The sequence below is a fragment of the Pipra filicauda genome, unplaced genomic scaffold, assembly GCF_003945595.2.
Source record: "Pipra filicauda isolate LSUMZ 115617 unplaced genomic scaffold, ASM394559v2 scaffold150_size2825430_pilon, whole genome shotgun sequence".
NCBI lineage: Eukaryota > Metazoa > Chordata > Aves > Passeriformes > Pipridae > Pipra > Pipra filicauda.
This window is the reverse complement of record NW_024103996.1, coordinates 242,802-263,055: the sequence shown is the minus strand read 5'-3', so window position 1 is coordinate 263,055 and position 20,254 is coordinate 242,802. Positions and strand designations below refer to the sequence as shown.

Here is a 20,254-nt window from a genome sequence, read left to right as displayed (position 1 = left end):
ATATTGAAATTGTAAATAAGAAAATAAAGCAAGGTTCTACTCTTTAAATTAATCTCATTTAACTGTATTGTTAAACTGGCATTTTATGAGAAATAAATTGAATTAACATAATCGTCGCAACAAAAGGGCCTAAGCATTAGGCCCTGGAAGGGTTTTTTATGTATATTTCATTGCATTAGGGCAGGGAATTATAAGTGCACTCCATCATTTTTACAGGTTCACATTTATGTACCTAAACCTGATTAAGTCTATAACAATGCGGAAGATAGCGATAGCTGTAATTTCCATTCCATTATAGTTTTGATTCTTTTCAGTGGGGTGTTTGGAGTTGCACAGTCCAAGGCTGTCTTAATGTTAGTGGTATCAGTTCCTGAAAATTGACGGAGTTACTTCATCACTGTCACAGATTCATTGTGCATGAGTAGTTGACACTCTGTTCTACAAGTGCAAACTATGAAACCGAACTTTTACTGCGTAACTCTTCAAAATTAGTTTTTAAAATTGAGATTAAAGCTGTAAGAAGTCTAGCAATGAGCGAATCGTGACACTCAGAAAGGAAGTTGTAGCTTGAGGATGAGTGACAGTACTGTTTTTTATAGAATTATGACACCTAAATAAAACAGGTGTTAGAGCATCTGGATTCTTCGTGGTTTACTTGTCGATATGTGACATGAGAAGCTTCAGAGTTCATAATTCTGTCACCCAGATTTGTACCTGATTTGGACAGATCACTATTTCCAAATAATTAATCTTTTTTACTTAGTCTCAGCTGTGGCATAGGGAATTCTGATGAGAATAAAGGGAGAAGTTTACCATGAAGGTGGTGAGACACTGAAGCAGCAGCTCAGGAGGGGAGGGAGGCTCCAGCCCAGGAGAGTTCTGAGTCTCCTCTCTGAGGAGACTGCATGGGACAGGGCATGGACTGGAAATACTTTGACAGCATGATCCTGCTGTCCTACTTCGTGGGAAAAAGAAAAGCTCCCTTAAAAACAGCACTGAGATGTCACAGGTGGGCTGACTTGGCCACACGTTACTGACATAGCCTGAGTTCCCATTCCAGGATCCCTTTTTCATTTGCTATTAAATTTTTCAGACTTGAGGCATTTGGGATGATACTTCCCAGAGGCTTGCTGAGGCTCCTTTTTTTTATTCTGAAGGCCATGTTAGGAGGTGAAATAAAGCTGTATCTTTATACTGAGTTCTTAAAGAGTATTATTATATAGCAAAGTGTTATCTTTATATATGTCAGATTTTGTCCTGTGCATTGAAGAAAGGGATGGACCAACTGGGAGTATCAGGTGGCAGTGCTTTTATCTTGTACCAGGATTTATTTTTTCCTGGCAGTGTGTCCTTGTTGCAGCACAGTTAACCTTGAGTCCTTCACAGGAGTGTCTCCTGCAGTTCCCTGTTCGCCTCCTCCATGTTATAAAAAAGAAGCCCAAAGGCCCGAAGGAATCTGCCTGGGTCGCAGGGACGTGTACTCATCAATTAAACGTGTGACAGTGTTTTCTGTTGGATGGACTAATATGTCAAGGAGATGGGCAGGACCTCATGTTTGTGCTTTTGACAAATCAGCAAATGTTTAATCTCTGGATGTGCAGCGTCTTATAAATAATGCAGCAGTCCCCGAGCCGAAGTGGAATGAAACTAAATCATCCTTTTTGGTTAATGCGTTGCGTCTTTTATTCTTCTCAGTAAGAGTTTATCTAGTAGCAGGCTGCTTTTTTCTCAACTTCTGTTGAGTGCATCAAATATATTTGAAGGCTTATCAAGTTCTCATTTAAAATTTCTAAATTTTTTCCTATTCCACTATAAGTCTGTTTACACTGCTTTTTGTTTCTCACTTGATTTTCATTTGCTCTCTTCTAACATGTCATTTTCCTCTCATTAACTGGAGGAAAGCAGTGTATGACATGACTGAGGAGAAGGCAAAGCAAGCAGCAAGCTCACTGTACCTGTAAGTCTCATCATGACAAAACTCCCATGGCACAAACGGAGCCAGGAAGGGACTGTTGGCCTGAGCACCGTGGTTTGGCAGCCATGGAGGGTCTTGGGAAAAGGGGCATATGGAGAGAAGACTGGAGCAGGAAGGCAAAGGGTGTTGTCCCTGTTGAGGAACTTTTTCATTCTCAGGGTAGGAAAAAAACATGTCAGGCTGTTGGGAGGTTGTGGAGCCCCTTCTGCAGAGGCTTGAGGTGCAAGTTAGAAAATGGAAAACTTTCCCTTGTTCCTGTACAACAGGCTCCAAAAGCTTTGGTTTTGCTCTGAAAGTGAAGGAGATGTTGTCATGTTTTCGTAACAGACCTGGGGGGCTGTGTTTGGGGCCCAGAAGGGCACCAGTTGGTGTCACCCGTCATGTCCATCTGTTTGGTGTTTAAATGTACACTGGCTGTGGTGCCCTTACTGTGGTCGGTCAGCTGTTAAGGATCTTCTTTATGATGGTTGATGAAACTTCAGAGAAGCAACAAAGGAAATTAATATTTTTATAGATCTTAGAAAATTTAAACGTGAATAAATTTCTTCTGTGCGGTTTTTTTTTCTAATTGAAAACCATGATATTCTTTTGAATTTAGTTAGCCAAAGTGGATATTTTTTTAATTTCATATTTTATTATTGTTTTATTACAGGCTCTAGGAAGTTTTTACTTTCTTCATGAATCTTTGAAAAACATCTACCAGTTTGATTTTAAAGGTAAGCGAAGGAGTTAAATGTTTTTAATGGACAATTTGGTTTATACATCAAGGCAGCTTTTCCATCCTCTTTTCTGATGGTGGTGCTTGGCAGTGTTTCCATGTTACACAGACTCCTGTATAATGCATGCAGGTCTCTTGGTGGCAGGTGTTGCTTTTCTTACCTTTTATAGACCTCTTAGGAGAAGTCAATGGACCGGCCACAGGTTGCAAGCTGGAGCATTAATCATTCCCATGGACCCTTGAGTCCATAGTGATCCCTGAGGGTTTCAGAACTCTGAATGGCCACAAGGTTCTTCTGTGTAGATCAGATACAGGACCAAGACCTTAACTGTCCAACAGCAATGGTCATTTTGCAAAGCAGCTAAGGTAGATTTATGGCTTAAATTACTCAGGAGCAGAGCAGGTCAGTAGGAGGGTGGCATTGTTTTAACCCACATTGATCCTTCAGGTTGGAGGTCTTGCTACATCTCACAAGTTTAAAAGTAATGCAAGATTATGTACATTAAATATTAAAAATATGATAGAAAATTATTGAATGCTTCCAGAGGTGAATATAGAAAGGATTATGTAAAATTTATGTTATTTCAGTTGAGAACTGTGTATATTTAATATAAAAATCTCCTGAGCTTCATTTAGCTCACTGAGCTGAGCCACGTTAATACTTCATCTAGCATCCCATTAATTTGAGACATTGTTGAAATGGTGGTAACTATGGAGTGTTATAATTGTCTTAATTATATAGATTCATTATTTTTGTTCTCAGTAGAGACAGATTCTTTCTGCTCGTGTAATTGAGGGTACAGGGTCTTCCTGCCCTGAAATATTTGAACGGTAGTTCTGCATGTGTAGCTACTCAAGATTTAGCCGACATAAGTCGTCCTGTCACTACTGGTTTCAGTGCTGAAGGAACATTTTCATAATAACATCACAGACAGAGTGATTTTATCTCTGACAAACCATATGGGAACACTCCATAGAGAGGCTGGCACTCCAAAGAGGCTGTACCTGGGCTCTCTCCCAGACCAGAGACGTTCTGCAGACACTCAGTAACAAACTGTGCACATGGGGGACTGAACTGTGGACACTGGGGGATGCTGGGGGTCCCAGATGTTGCCCAGGCCCTGGGTAGAACGGTCTGCTCTCCACTGCTGTGGCTCTTCATTCATTCTGCTGTGTGAATGACTTTGTGTGCCAATAATCTGTGAACTGTCTGCACACCTGAGCCCACAGCTTCATCCCACCAGCACTGGAGGAGCAGCAGTTTCACTCTGAACTCCACTTCAAGGTTCCTCCTGCTGGTCACAGACGGGATGTGTCCTGCTCCAACCACACCTGACAGGGAAATGGCAGCTGCTTCAGGAAAAGAGGAGCTTTTGGGATTTATTAATCATTGATTGGCAACATATTCGCTACTGTACAGCTTTTAAAAGGAAGTGTAAGAATTAAAAAGGGAAGTGAGAAAATGGAAGGAAAAAATGTAGGGGAAAACAATCAATAGGAAAGCAATAAGCAGATACTTGTTCCAGAAAATAAATGCTTTAAATGGTCAGTGCTTTGTTTTGCTTTGCAAAACCTTAGCAGAGCTGGCTGGGGTGGGAACCATTCACATAAAGATGGCTTTGGCCCAGGTATCATTTGGAAGGAAAAAACTTAATAAGAATCCAAGAAAATGGGTGAATCACTGTTGTAAGTCACCCACCGTTCTCATAACATAGAGCAGAATCCGTCTCCCAGCGCAGGGGTTGTAAAATATGACCGTGAAGGCTCCCATCTTTCAGGGGAAATGTAAAACTTGCCTCTTCTCGTCATGACTGTTGACGTTTTCACAGTGTATTAAGCCTTTAAATCAGAAGAAAAATCTGAGTGGATACAAACATCCTCTGCACAAAAATCATTATGAAATTCCGGTTCTGCTCAAAAGCATGCAAAAAATAGATGTTAATACACAATTCAGTATTCCTGGAACATCACTGTGGCTTTTCAAAATTCACTGCACAGTTGGATGTGACTGAATACAGACTTTGGGAAAAAAAAAAAAGATTGTCTCTGTTTTTCAGATCTCAGGAAGACGTATCTGAGTTTTAAAATGAGAACATCTTTCTCCTACAGCCTCACGTATTATTTGCTACAGCATAGAGGTGTTGGACTGTTTTCACAGTGGTCAGAGGCCCAAAAGTTTGCTTACAATTTAAACTAGTGCCAAGCTGTTTGTTCTGAAGGGCCATCCTCCAAAGAGGGATTTTAGCCAGTTCCAGTCGACCACTTTGATTTACAAAAAGAATCTTGTTCTCTGGTGTGAAGTCAGAAATGAGTAGAGCTGTTTTTAGCTGGGGACAGGCTGTGTTCCCCCTGCATTCACTGCTCAGCAGTCGTGTCAATGAGCCACCGGCTCACACATAGTGTCAGTGCCAATGTGGATGATGGGGAAGTGCCTCCGTTTGCCTAGAGCTTCTTTTGCCTTTTACTGAGGTTCTCCCAGCAGAAGCCTTCAGTCCTTACAATTCTGCCAAGTCTTCTCTGTATCCCAAATGACATCGGGATCTCTGCTGACACTGTTAAACTTGCTGGAAGAGGCACATCCATCCATGATCCACTGAGAATCGGGATATTTGTTCAGTTTTCCTGTGGGAACCATACCTCAGAGTGATTGGCACATAAAGAATGATACTTTTTTTCCCCTGAGGACACAGTGCTATATTACAGTAAATGCTTCCTCAGATTATATAAAATACTTTATCTAGACAACTTTAACTGACAGGTTTTTGTACCGCTTGGTGTTTTCACCAGATATCCAGTAGAACTGGACAATTGAGGGTTCTTGATAATAGTTGGTTTGGAGTTTTTCTCCTGTACATTCCCAGTCAAACCTCAATCCAGTTGGGTAGGTCCAGTGTTATGGCAGCTGTACAACAACTGCCCAGACTCCTGTGTCGGAGGAGTTTGTAAACTAAGTCAGGTTCTCACCTTAGACATGCCAGTACATTGGCCTGATCAGGAGAGAGACCAAGTATGAAGTGGATCAAGAAGCAGAACCTCTCCTTCATGAGCTGAGTAGATCCATAGGAATCTGTGCAGTTTCTGTCTGTGAGGAAGCCATTCATTAGAGACGTTGGAGAGTGATGTGCGTCACCCCCGAATCTCTTGTACAAAGCCTGCACCCATTCCAACTGTAAATCCCCATGCCAACCTCATATGCTGATGGCCCAAAAGGCATGATCTGAAGGACATGGGGGCTGCAGGGTCACAGAGCAGCTGGGGAGGGTTAAAGTGCAAGGGTGTGCAGAGACCACGGTCATGATTAGGGCTCCAGCATTTTACGGGGCTCTGGATAGCAGAAATGACAATATCCATAACTGTGTAGCTTCGAGGTATCTATTATAAGCAGATGTGTTTATACCTGGTTTAGTGGTCTCTGGTTTTCCCCCAGAACAGTTCAGTGCTTGCACACTTTTGATTTGCCCCGTTGATTTGCCAGCTGTTTTGCAGATGTCACTGCTTTGCCAACGAGTGCAGGAAGTTGCTCAAAATATTGAGGTTATGTATGTTAATTTTGTTTTATCTCTCTTCCTAGCTAAGAAGTATAAAAAGGTTACTGGGAAAGAAATCTACTCTGACACTTTAGAAAGCACGCCCATGCTGGAAAAAGAGAAGTTTCCGCAGGATTATTTCCCTGAGGTACGTTCGGTCTTGTGGAGCATTCCCAAATGCTGGGTTTGATTGTGATTTACTTTGATTACTTGAGCAGCTTCTCTCAGTGAAATTGTTTGCCTGTCGGTTTCTTGACACCTGCAATACATGTTTTAAGTCACGGCATGAATGTACCAAATTCCAGTGGAACTCTTTGTATAGTAGGAAGTCCTTGTGAAGGGTAGAGGCAGTGACGAAAATACTCGTTTGTGCATTTAAACCCCAAGAGATGGCACACTGTGCCATGGCAGGGCTGTCTCAGGGGGCCCTGCTCCTTGGTAGGGTGTGTCCCACAGCTGTGGCTCTGTGCACATGGATTGGGATTGGGAAAAGGGAGCTCCTGTGTGGACAAGAGTACGTGTAACGTGGACACACACTGATGGTTCCTCTGAGGCTGCCCTTGGACTCCCTCTTCTTCTCAGAAGAACTGGGGAGTGCTGCAGGTTTGGGGTTGAACGTCTTGTCAAAACCAGAAACACAAGCAGAGCTGAGGGATTTCTTCTACTGCACCTGCAAGTGCAGACCTTGCCTGTAGTTCTTTTCTTTGACATTTGCTTTAATTTTCTCATTTTTAACTTCTTAAGAACATCTAGAACATGAGTATTTAATAGTTAATGTCTTCCTCAAGCCAAGTTGAATAAATTTGTTGAATTCCTGTTACATTTGTGGATCAAACAGGCATGTTATTACTTTAATAAAAGGAAGAACTAAATAAACTTTTTAAATCAATTTAGAATTTGTAAATATACACACTTAGACATATTTACACAGTGCTTGTGGACTTGGCAGAGCATTGCATAAATAGTTACCAGGTTGATGGGGCGAAGATTGACTTTGATACTGAATTATTTATCTTTATATCTCTGTACTGGAAGGGGAACTACCTTTGACATAATTTTACTAAGCTTTTATCTGCTGTGAATAAACATTTTGAATACTTCTTTGAAGTTAAGTGTTACATCATTTAATGTAACATCATTGAAATGAAGTGTTACATCATTTTGAGGACCCCTGAGGTGGTTCCTCAGATATTCATTCCTCCCCTTTCAGGAGGGAGCTGTAGCAGTGTCTGGGGCTGACAGTGTGAGCAGGAGCCGAGTAGGGCTGAGAGTGATGTGACTGCAGTGAGAGCACTGCACGGTGTGGTCAGTGCTGCCATCCCACCTCAGAGCACTAGGACAAGTTATGGATTGCTCATTGATACCCAGGGAGAGTTATTTCCTCCCTTGTTTCACTGCTCTTGTTTCATCCTGAGACTGGCAAAGCTGCAACTTCTTCAGCATTGTTTATTACCCCTTTTACATCAACAATTCTTCACAGTCTCTTGGAGCAATAGTGGATTCTCAGGGCTTTCCCACACATTTTTGTGGAGCAGCAATTGTGTTCATTCCTTGTGGGTGCTCAGGAATCAGGTTTTCCCACATTTGCCTGAGCAGCAGCAGCTTCTCTATTCAATACACCCTCCAGTGCTGCTTTTGGGACAAACCTGTGGGGTCCAGAACCCAATGAGCAGCTAATTCCCTTTGGAGGCTCTGACACCTTCACACTGGTCGCATTGTTCCAGTGCCTTAAATGACTGTCCTGGGCAGAAAGCATCATGTTCTGATTGTCAGGGATATTGCTTACCTGGAGGAGGAATAAACAGGAAAATCTACCAATATGCGCTATTAAGACATGAACAAATCCCTGAAGCACCTTGAACGTGCAGTTCTGTTCCTGCCCTCAGCACAATTCCTGGGAATGGTGTTGTAGCCAGACAAATGGAACAGGCTGGGGGATTCACCCGAGCTGTTGCAGAGCTTTGCACAGAGGGAGAGGAAAGGGATGCAGGCTATCCAGGACTGCAATGATGGGGACAGCAGCAGATCCCTCCTGCAGCTCTGTGACTTGCTGTGCTCACCTGTGACTGTGCTCACCTGGCTGCCCCTGGCATGGGCCAGCCCAGTGTATTTCCATGAGACCTGCAAATCTAGAAAATAATTGCGGTGATATTCAGACTATACTGTTTCCGTTGGGGACTGGAGACCAAAGAGCCTCTCAAACATACAGACACAGCAACAGCAAAAACCAACAGGGACATAGTTTGGTTCTCATACACGTTTCTGTTTCTAAAGCTAAAATTAATCTTGTTATCACCCGTTTTCTTCCTAGACAAATGTTGATAATAACAATGCTAATTAAAAGGCCACTAAATAATGTGTATTTTGGAAATTTAGGTTGACCCAGCAGGAGGCACGAGCAGCTTATCTGCCTGAAGATTGTATTGACATGTTCTTGTGTGTTTTAGCCAGACCTCGCATATCACATTTGCAATTTTTTGTGTGAGAAATGGTTTAAGACTGATTTCTTTTCTTTTTATTACTGCTGCTTAAAGATGATCTAAAAGTAATTACAATGATTGAGGCATAATGCAATTCAAAATAATTACAGCCCACTGCATATAAAACTAACAAAACTTTCTGCCTTGATTTATGGGTCCTCTTGGCGAGGCATAAGCCTCAAATGATGCCTCTGGGAGCAACACTCCAGATAATGTTAGGCCATTTTAAAAAAAGCAGATTTGTGTAGTCTATCAGGCCTGAGTAATTTTTTTTTCCCATAGTGAGAAATTGGTTGTTATCATAGATCACAGATACTGCTCAAAGCTCTTATGAAAGATGAATTAATTTCACTAATGCTTTAATGCAAACCTTTCATGGAGGAGGCTGTATGGTGATAACCTTACTGCGGTCTCTCCTTTCTCAATGATGATTTATGTTGTCTTTTAGTAGATGAAACTGCCTGTATTCACAATCCATCTGCTGGCTAAAGGAATCCTATTAACAGAGGATCTGAGAAGGGACTTAATACTCTAAGGTGAAAGATGTGGTATCCCCTTTCTGGGACATGAAGTAGGAATTTTTTTCCTATTTTAAAATGTAGATCCCTCTCTGAGAGCATATAGATGACCTGTGTCATTTCCACCTGGTTTTATGCTGGCTTACAGATAGGGGAGCAGGTAGTGACTATTTGTTAAAGTAAAAATAAAGATTGTTGCTTTGAAATCTGCAATAAGAAGCAAATTTCTCTTTCCTCCTTCCCAAGCTATAGTTCTTCTTTACATTGTGTTTTCAAAACTTTCTTCTTTCCAAATACTGTATTTGGAAATATTAAAGCACATCAGTGATCCAAAAATATGAAAGGCCTGTTGTTCAGCTGCAGTTCATATCGGAGGCTGAGGATGACATTTTTAAATGGGAGATGTTGAAAGGTGCTCCAGCTCTTGGGCTGCATTGGGCCCAAAGCCTACAAACCTCTGCATTCCTCATGTTAAATAGACAAGTGAATTATTTATGGAAGTTAATAAGTGATTTATTTATGGAAGTTAAAGGAATTAAATAAATGTGTTCAATTTATGAGTATCTAAAGGCATTTTGCAGATTGAAGTGGGGGAATATACCAGTTACACAGTAAAAGTAGTGTAATTTTACGGTGCAGAGGCACAGGTGATATCCAGTGGGAGTTGCAGCTCCTTCCCGGTCTCCCGTGCTGGCTTCACCTCAGGCCAGGTAAAAGGCACAAACCCTCGTGGTTCTGTCCACCACTTGTTGCTTTTTGGCAATGACGCAGACTGGAGCATTACACGGAACCACTGACTTCCAATAGTTACAAAAGCAACTGATCTAAGGAAAGAAAGGAAGTAATTTTGGGGTAGGAACTACATTCTCCATTGTTTTTGGGTAAGTAGTCATAATACAGCTCGTTTCCTGGCTAGTTGAACACCAAGTGTGTTGCGAGCAGGTGGAACACGGGTCCTACATGAGGCTCTAAGGAGGAGGAGTTCTCACTGAGGCCATGAAGGCCTGTCAGTGCTGAGCATTGCTCGGTGCTGTCAGTGTTTGGCCGAGTCCTGCTCCAGGTTTCCCCTGGAGCTGTGGTGTTCCTTTAAGGAGCTGCAATTACACCACAGTCATCGCCACTTTAATATGTCTTTCCTTCATGCCCTGCTTTGTATGGTTGAATAAACCCTTGCTGGGTCACTATTTAATTTGATATGGTCCCTCTCAGTAAAATGATGGAGAAAAGATGAATTAAGGCTCTGTGCTGATCATTATCAATCATGGTTTGTGTGCATTACTTATTGCTCACAGTGCTTTTTGACATTAGCCCTCTCTAACCTCTCTCTTCATGTTAATGCTGTCTGGAGGTCCTTTCCCCCAATGTAGCAGGGGTTATTTATGTAGGTGGTGGTTCTGGGGGGTTTTAAAAGGTCAGCACGATCTCCTCAGAGACTCTATTCACAAAGGAAGGGCTGGCAGAATGTAACTACCAGTTTTCAAATGGTGATTTTTAAAAAATATTTTTTTTTTTTGTGCGGACTTCTGATAGCGAAGTATCAGAGCCTCCTTTACAGTGGTTATAATACATTGTTGGGAAGTGGCCTCTCAGACGTACCACTGCCCTTAAACCCATATTCACAGCGCGTGTGTGAGGAAACGCCGAGCTCTGGTGAGAAAATCTGTGGTTTACCATGTCATGAAATACAAATTGTGTTGCAAATACCTTTTCACTGGCTTGTGTCAGCATAGGCTTGTGTTAAACAGCCAGGCAGCAGTGCCAAGGGCTGGGCACACTGCGTGCTGGTACTGCTTGTCTTGGTGAGGTGTCAGGGACAGAACCAGAGTGGGGTCCTGTGGGTGCCTGGAATCAGATTTCACATTCCAGTCAGATTCCAGATGCTGCTGGAGAAGTGGATTAGAATTGACAACAGGACTTTGGGTCCCAGACACTTTGGTTACACAAAACCATAAAGTAGTTGTACGTGCATGAGCCTATGGCAGCAGGCAGGGCACATCCGAGGGAGAAGGGATCTGGCTGATGTCAGTGAGGCTCCCCCTGCCCTCCTGAAGGGCACATCCATTTTCAGGAAGTGTCCCAGGTGGTATCTCCTCAGGCATGGAAAGCTGACAGAGCAAATCTTCCTGGATGACCAGTTGCATGGGGAAGGGGCATGCTGTGGATATTGTAGGCATTGACTCTAGCAAGGACTTGAAATGCAGTCTGTCACAGTGTCCTGGAAGCCCAGTTGGTGACACCAACTGGGAAAGTTGGCCAGCCCCCAGGGTTATGGGGTGGTGACAAAGTGCAGCTGGCAGCTTGTTGCCAGTGGTGTTCCTCAGGGGTCAATGCTGGGTTTGGTACTCTCCAGCTCCTCTGTTACCAGCTTGGACAGCAGGATGGAACACACACTCAGCTTGGCTGTGCTCAGTCAGGGGAGCTGTCAGTGTGCTGGAGGGCAGAGATGCTGTGACACGGACTCCAGCAGGCTGGAGGGAACCTCATGGAGTTCAGCAAAGACTAATGCCAAGCTGTGTCCCTGCGGCAGGATGACCTCACAAAGTGCTGCAGGCTGGAGGTGACTATCCAGGAAACAGAGAAGGGCACAGATCTGATTGGACAAGTTGAAGATGTGCTTGGATGGAAGAGAAAACTACCAGCATCCCAGGGTTTGTTAGGTCCCAGGAAGGAACTCCTCCATCAATTTGGCACTCCAAGGCCACATCACATTTACAGTGTCTTGTTTGGGAACCCCATACCAGGCAAACATGGGCAGAGGGGAGCAAGTGTAGCCGAGGCACCTCTGGGGCTAGAGCAGGGAATGTGGAAGGAGATGCCAGAGAGCCCATCTGTGCCACCAGGAGAGGGAGGGGACAGGTGCTTCTGGGTGTGCAGAAACAGGATAAGGGCAACAATCAGCAGTGGCAGTAAGGGAAAAGCTGACTAAATCTGGGAAAAGCTTTCCCCATGAGGATAAACAGCAGAAGACAGGGCTAGACATGCTGTGGAATTACTGTCCTTGGTGATGCTCAAAACCCAAGTGGATGTGGCTCTAAGCAACATGGTCCTGTTGGTCCTGTTTTGGTGTTGCACCTTTTGAATTACCTGAATTACCTCATGTTGCCAAAGAAGAAAATAGCAAATGAAAAATGTCAGCTTGATCAAAGACATTATCTTGGACCACATCATAGGCTTGGACTGCTTGATTTTTAGTTCTGTGTATTTCTCTTCAGTATTTAAAAGTTTGGTGTAGTTATTTTTAAGAAGAAAGTGACAGAGCTTCCTTTTTTCGATTGAGATTAAATTTGAGCCAGTTTTTAATGCTTTTAGCATTTAACTTTCTTATTGGTTTGCTTTTGAATAAGTGTTGACATCTCAACTTGTAACTGTGCCCTCGTGATCATCACAGAAGAGACCTTACTGTGAAGACACCTTACTGGATTGTGGGATTTGTGGTTCAGCCATGGATTCTGTTAGGAAGATTTGGAGTGTTTGCCTTCCAGTCCCCTGATTGACCAGGGTGAATGCAGGACCTGCAGAAGAGGCTATTTTTCACAGTTTAAAAGAAAATATTTGTGATAAAGTAGATAATTATTCAAAATATAATTATTATTGTGGTGTATCTGGTTGGCCTTGGCTGCAGACGTTGTGCTTGTGCCTGAGGGGAGAGGGAGGTGGGTCCCTGCTCACTGAGGGGTGGTCAAGCCAGGCTGGATGGGGCTCTGAGCAACCTGGTCTAGTGGAAGGTATCCCTGCCCATGGCAGGGGGTGGAATGAGGTGGGCTTTAAGGTCCCTTCCAACTCAAACCATTCTGTGATCCTGTTGCTCATTCTAAGACAGCCCAGTTTGGGTTGATGGAGCCCCTCACTGTCTCAGCAGTGTCTGAGACTGAGGACTGTCAGTTCACAGAGGGGGAGAAAATACACCTGGCCAGTGCCTCAGGGGTGGTACCTCTGCCAGGGTGGGCTCTGCTGGGACTGGCACTTTATTCGCAATAAGGAATTGCAGTCATTTGCTACAAAATCATTGGCACCATTGTTTAGACCTGTGTGGTGCACTCTTTATTCTCAGAGCACATTAGCCTAGCCCAACATGCATTGTTTACAGGGAATAAATAGGACTCAGAATCATGTCTTCCTGTGGGAGGCTGTAATTTGTGGCAGTGGCTCAGGAGTGGTGCTGAAAAACCCCTTTTGCTGTATCATAAGTGCCACGTGTGGGCATGAGCTGATTTGTGGCTTTGTCACTGACGGTGCAGTTTTGATGGATGTAATGTTTTACCATTATTTAAATTCCCCTTAACTTTTATAGAAATATAGGGTGGGTTGGCTCAGCAGGAGAAATAGCTTTCTAGCAGATCTCATTCATTTTAATTTGATGTAAATCTCTGATGACATTTTACAGTTCAGGTAAAATTGCAAAGAGGACATTTGTGCATAGGCAGTAAGAATTTGCTGGTTTAGGCTAAGCATAAATACAGTTGTAAAGCTTTCCTGTTTGGTTATCTTTCATCTATAAACAAGTGCCAGGGCTTATATTAATTTTATATGTAAGTTTATAAATGCTGCAGAACCAAAAATATAAATAATTCCAGGATTTATAAAAGACACAATATCTGTTTTCAAGGTACTTCAGTTTGTGTTCAGTGCTTCTTGGTTACAGTGTATGGATGAGCTCTGTTTTATTTTGTTCTCTGTGTCAGTATGTTTCACAGTAATCCTCTGCCTAAAGTGACTGGCTCTTCTTTGCATATTTTTCAGTGCAAGTGGTCCAGAAAAGGTTTCATTCGAACAAGATGGTGTATTACTGACTGGTAAGTTGCGTCTTTAAGTTGTTTCTTATTACATGTGTATTATGTGTGGGTTTATTAACAACTGTTTCAAAGGAGGTACTTCCACGTGTGGATTGGTCTGTTCATAGAGCAGGTTGGTTCCAAACAGTTGCTTTATGATCAGTTGAACACACAGCGTTCAGTAATGCTGAAACAGGCTCCCCAGGGCAGTGGACATAGCACCAAGCCTGACAGAGCTCAAGGAGCATTTGGATGATACTCTGGGGCACGTGGTGTGACTCTTGGAGATAGTCCTGTGCAGGGCCAGGAGTTGGACTTGATCATCCTTGTGGGTCCCTTCCTTCCAACTCTGCAGATTCTGTGATTCCGTAAGTTGTGAAGATGCGTAACCAGATGTGGTATCCCTGCTCACACAGAGCATGAGGGTGGGACTGGTTGGGTCAGAGGAAGCTCTTGATGAGGGGAGGTCAAACAGGTTGGTGCCAGGAGTCATTCCCAGTGTGGCCCCCAGTGCCCCCCACTGTACTCTCACCACACCTGGTGCTGCCCAAGGTTGCCAGTGTCTCACCTGGGCCAGAGGGTGTGCAGCCCTCACCTCTGGGATCTCTGAGGAAAGAGCTTGTTCTCTAGGCGCTCTTTAAGTCCAGTTTCCACTGAAGTCAACAGAGGGACCTGACCCTTAAGGCATGCAGCTTTTTTAAACCAATTCCTCCTGTATTATTTTTACAGAATTTTTATTTGTTGTGTTCAGGTCAGGATTCCCATTTTAAGCCCAAGGTATGGTCTGTTCTGTGTGAGGTTGCTTATTTTCATCCTAGAGTGGAGTGAAGCAGCTGGCAGCCCAGTGCTCCCTGGTAGGGCTGGATGGAGGGGCACAGAGAGCATACAGCACCTCTTACCTGTGCACTCAGGTGCTGAGCAACCACCCCACCGAGCTGGATGTGGTTATGTGGGATGTCACCTGGCTGCCATCAGAGCAGAGCGAGTTCCTCATCAGATGTGCTGTGCAAATCTACAGAAGGATCAAACGTTTTGTTGTAGGGATCAGGCAGCATCCTGGAGAGGTGGGGCTGAGGGGAGCAAAGAACCAGCAGAAGCAGAACAGCACTGTGGTGCTAGGGGCTGATTGCTGCCTTTGGAGGAGCAGTGCCCCCGAGTGCTAACAAGGGGTATATCTCAGAGGCTGTTTGCCATCTGTGTTTGAAATTGCTGTCTTTAATACCAGTAAGAGTAGTAACAGTAATAATGTATATTGAAGGGGCAACTGATTTTCAAAACACTGTACCTGAGGGAACCTGGAAGTGTTCCTTACCTTAAACCAAGGAGAGCTCAGTAAACTCACAGGTATTTGTTGATGTTACAGTCACATACATTTTTGTGAACCTTCAACGCTTTTCCTTACTCCTGTGGTTGTTTTATGTCTTAAAATTGTAAGTTTGTGTTAATGTTCACACAGGCTGAATTTTGAGTGCTGAAAAGTGTTCTTGCTTGTTGGCATAAGCATGTTTATTAAATTAAGCAGTTTGTGCAAACTGAAAAAGCAGCAGGTTTTCTCCTTTCGTAGACTTTTGACCCTGAAATTGGGCAGGCAGCTGTGGGATAACCTAGGTTCATGTTAATTTTTCAGATCCGTATGCATGGCATGTGATTCCAGCAGTAGAGTTGTGCAGAAGTGGGTATTTAGCACTAGTCACTAATGTGGCCTTTGCTCTTGTATGATGACTTGTCCAGGTTCTGTCTCTCCTGTCTTCTGGGATTTTGTCTTTCCTGAAAAATAATGTGAATTTATCTTTAGGCCTTTCCAAGAAAAAAATGTTCTTCAGAGACAGATTTAAAGGCAGTGTTTTCTTGTGGAGGATACTAAAAAAGGGCAGTCCTTGGAAGAAGCAGTCTGTAAGGGATGTTTGAATCAGATCATACTCGGTGCTTGTACCTGCCTAGAGCAGTGAGGGTTTTCCTGGTCTGTGATGAGCTGAGCCATGGTGGTAGTTCTGTGTCTGGAATAGTCTTATAATCTGTGATTATGATCCACAGGATCTAATGAGAAGTTGAAGGGGCGAGTTATTATGAACAATTTCTGGAGAATGAAAATCAAACACTATGGAAAATACAGGGGAGTAGAAAATAAACCTAATGAGGTCTAAGCATAATGTGACTGTTCAGGGTGTGATGAGTGTTTGCACCCAGTCTCTGTGCATATAAAGAGAGTTTTGGCCATTTTCATAATCATGAGTTTTGATCAGTACACTTCTACATTCTAACAGGTCAATAGAAATATAGCCCAAACACTTGCTGTTAGTACTTCTGTGGGAGTCCTTGAGGGGAACTGTTCATTTTCTCTGCCCAGGAAAATGTCATTATAGAATGTACCTCATGCCAAAAACACTGGGCTCCCAAAGATCCAGAAAAGTGACCTTAGCAGACTTAAGGGAACTGTCCTTTTTCCTCCTCAGTGATTCAGTGAGCTGCCCCAGTTGAGTTTCTCTGTGAATCCAGATTTTCACCTCCATTATTCTTCATTAACTTATCTTTAGTGTGGACAAAGAACTAAAGAATCTTGAGGCACTCCCAAGTTTTCACATTAATTAAAAATGGAAGAGAACTACGTAACTACGTGCACTTTCATTTTGACTTTTTTTTTTTTTACTATCTTGACTATAAGGGGGAGTTATTTCTTTTTATTCCAGTAATTCTCAGTGTTTTAATAGGTGCAAGATAGTGCCCTGAATGCATTGCAGTCTTAAATACAGTTTGCATGCATAGTTCATATTTGGTAGAGAGAATGGAGTAGAGAATATACTTATAAAATTTAGGTAGGGCACCAACCTTGGGAATGTTTGCAAGTATATCAGAGGTCAGAATCCGCAACCACAATTGTTTTGATATTTTTGAGGAAGTAGTATTGGAAGATGAATGTCAGGGAAGTGCACAGCATTGCACTTTGAGAGGAGAATTCAAAAGCAGCAATACAATTTGGGGAATAACTGACTCATTACCCCTGCTGTAGAAAAGGATCAAGGGAGAAAGAATTTAATATGGCTCATTATTATCTTACTGAGATGTGTTAATAGATAGATCCTGTGAAGGACACGAAGGGGAAAGACGTGGTAATTATTTACCTGAGTGCTGCCCAGGCCTGTGATAGAGTGCTCTGTCTGGCTTTGAGTGCTGTGCTTTAGGTGCACTTGGAAAAAGGATAGGAGAGTCAGGAATGGTGGGAGTATTTTGAGTAGAGAGTGAGAACACTTGGCTGGATGCACCAGGGAGACTGGGTGCTGTCTGTCAGCCCTGCAGAAGGGGCGGAAATCAGTTTAATTTGCAGGAAAATAGGTAATATGATCAAAGTTTTAGTTTAAGGACAGGGAAATTGTAGGTGGAAGGTCTGTCATCAGTTTTAAGAACAAGCCAGCTTTAGGCACATGGAGATGGGTTATAGATACCTTCACACATGAGGCAAGCTCGTGACATGGGAACCTCCCCGTCCTTCAGGGATTCTTCCTGTTCATCCTTCAGCCAACAGGACTGGACATCTCAAGCCATCATGTTGTGTAATTCTGTATTTTGGTAGAAGTGTAGTGGTTCTACTTCCTCTTCAGTGTGAGTTCAGTGGGCAGGATGTCCTGTTCCCTGGAGCCAGATCCCTGGACCTCCCCCAGGATCTCTGGCAGAGCCCTTCATGCTGGGTGACCTGTGTGTCTGACTGTGCCGTTCTCACTGCCATCATTGCTGTGTCCAGATCCATTCCCAACTCCGTCGTGGTCTGGGAACCTCCCTGAGCACAGCTTGGGGATCCTGCTGATGCCTCTCTGGGCCAAAGCCTGTCCATGTTCTCACTACCAGGCTGCAAGTGGGCTTAGGGGACTTGTCTGGCCTAACGAGTCTGTGAGTCCGGGTCCCACAGGCACGACCCGAGGGAAGCAGCCTGGGTTCTCTTCCTAGCTGGAAGTGGTGTGTTATCTTGGCATTCTCCACACAGGGGCACATAAGGAGTTGCAGTGACGTGATTTAGCCTTTAACATCGTTAACCTTCTCCTGTCAGTAGTTTTTCCTGTTGTTTATTGCAAAGCCACAGTTCTACTCGGCGTTTAGCTGCAGCTTTGTAAACTGGAAGTTGCTTATTTACGTATTCAGTTGTGGTTTAAGAAGATGTTAGTGAGAGGGTACTGCCTGATTTCTGGACTTGTAACTGACAAATAGCTTTTCATTTTCATGTTGTGCATACTGTACTGATGGAGTCTTACCCATGGATGACCTGTCATTAGCTTGATGCTAGTCTTTGACAATTTTCTGATGATGATAGCTTAACCTGCTAAGTTTGTGTGAGTAAATATTAAGATAACATTAGAGCGAATACAGTAAGTGTTGTTATGTTGAATGCTTTGCTGATGCAACAAATGTTTTTTTTATTTTATCCTGAATCATTTTATTTTTTTTCCTTTTTTGTCATAGTGCCTTTGACTTGGTAAACATTCATCTTTTCCATGATGCTTCCAATTTAATTGCTTGGGAAACAAGCCCATCGGTTTACTCAGGAATACGGCATAAGGCTCTTGGCTATGTACTTGATAGGTATGTATTAGCCTTTCCTGGCCTCTCTCAATCTCTGTGTTCGTAAGCAGCTATGAAAGATGTTTCAAATGGCACACTCAGAAATGTAGAGGTTTTTATTCTGTCACCTAAAAATGGTTACTCCTTGCCAGAGTTTTTTCTAGACAGTGCCAATTGGAGATCACTTTATGACACTCATTCTTTAAAGCCAAATCACTGATTTGGGAGAACCGCTCTGAAGGCACCAGAAGTTGCAGTGTAGAAAGCAGGTTTATTTTTTTAATGTGTTAGTTGATTAGCTTCTTTTTAGACTGTGTGGCATCTAATAAAGCTGCCATTCAAGTGCATTTTCAGTTACAGAATAACAGACTAATTCCAGTTGGACGGGACCTCTGGGAGTCCCTTGTTCATCCCCCTGCTCAGAGCAGGGCTGGCTTCAACAGCAGATCGGGATGTTCAAGGCTTGTCCAGCTGAGCTTTGAGCAGCTCCACACATTTTGGTTTGTAGCTCCTCTGGGCCATCCACTGCTGTGTTTGACTACACTCACCGAGGAACTTTCTGTTCCTATTATCCAGCCAGAATTTTCCTCAAAGCGGTTTGTGTCCATCACCCCCATCTTTTGGCATGCACTGCTGAACAAAGTCTGGGTCTGTCTTTTCTGTAACTACCAAGTAGATAAAGCCAGCAAGAGTCCTCTGCAGACATCTTTTCTGTAACCTGAACAAACCTGGCTCTTTCAGCCTCTCCTCGTGGCTCCCTGCACATGGAGCCGGTGGTGCTTTAATCTCCACACCGGCTGGGTGCAGCAGGCAGCTCATCTCAGCAGCCACACAACATTTGTGTGTAGCCACCACTGGTATTAATTAAATTACCACATTGGTTATAATGGTATTACAGAGTGGTTCATCTGATGAGTGCTACAATATAGAGGAGAATCCCCAAAATACCCAGCAACTTACAGCTGCCCTAATTAGAAAGTCAGAAAAAAGACAGCTTTTTCTTGAGTAAGAAAAAAATGTTTCTGTGTGGGCATTGGTGTGTTGGCAGAATAAGCAAGTATTTCTCTTAGGAGGTGTCACTTGGCTTCATGTTTGCCTGAGAAGTAGAGCTTTAACCTGTCTCTTGAGAGCAACTGTGGCATTCGCTGTGATCTCCGGCGTAATGGGGTGCTTAGAACAAACTGCTGAGGCCGGAAGGAATAGAACCAGGGCACTTCCTGTGCAGTTTTCCTGCCCCGATCCCTGCTGTCCATTGTGCCGTAGGGTGCTGGGTTTGAAGGACTCTGCAACAAGACCCTCAATGAGCACGGGGCCGCTGCTGCCTTTTCCTGGAGCAAGGGCCGGGCAAGGGAAGCCCAGATGGTGCCACCAGTGCCCTTCTCTGGAGAGAGGGCTGGGCCAGTGTCACCTCTGCCCTTCCCCAGAGTGAGCCCTGGGGGGTCCCAGCCCAGCCAGGGGTCCTGAGCCCCGTCCACTGCCCAGCACAGCCCATCAGTCAGGGCCACATGGGTGATGAGGGCCGGTCCCTCGGTGGCTGAGGGGAGGGAGCACGTGCCCAGGACTTGTGGGTGAGTACTACCCAACACGATCTACTGTGCCCAACACGATCTGCTGTGCCCAACACGATCTACTGTGCTGCTGCCTTCTGGCAACTGCTCGCAGCCTCCCTGCGCATGGCAGAGGCGGGAGGGATCCCCATCCACAAGCAGCTGTCAG

The 20,254-nt window shown here is 43.8% G+C and overlaps 1 protein-coding gene across 2 annotated transcripts in view; it reads left to right on the top strand.

The window, feature by feature from the left end:
* Positions 1-20,254, top strand: part of INPP5A (inositol polyphosphate-5-phosphatase A) — a 192,286-nt gene that overhangs the window by 94,341 nt on the left and 77,691 nt on the right. For both annotated transcript variants that reach the window (XM_027746326.2, XM_027746325.2), the window contains exons 5-8: positions 2,628-2,691; positions 6,265-6,368; positions 13,959-14,011; positions 18,440-18,559. In XM_027746326.2, coding sequence (XP_027602127.1) covers positions 2,628-2,691; positions 6,265-6,368; positions 13,959-14,011; positions 18,440-18,559 — 341 coding nt within the window. The remainder of the gene's footprint in view (positions 1-2,627; positions 2,692-6,264; positions 6,369-13,958; positions 14,012-18,439; positions 18,560-20,254) is intronic.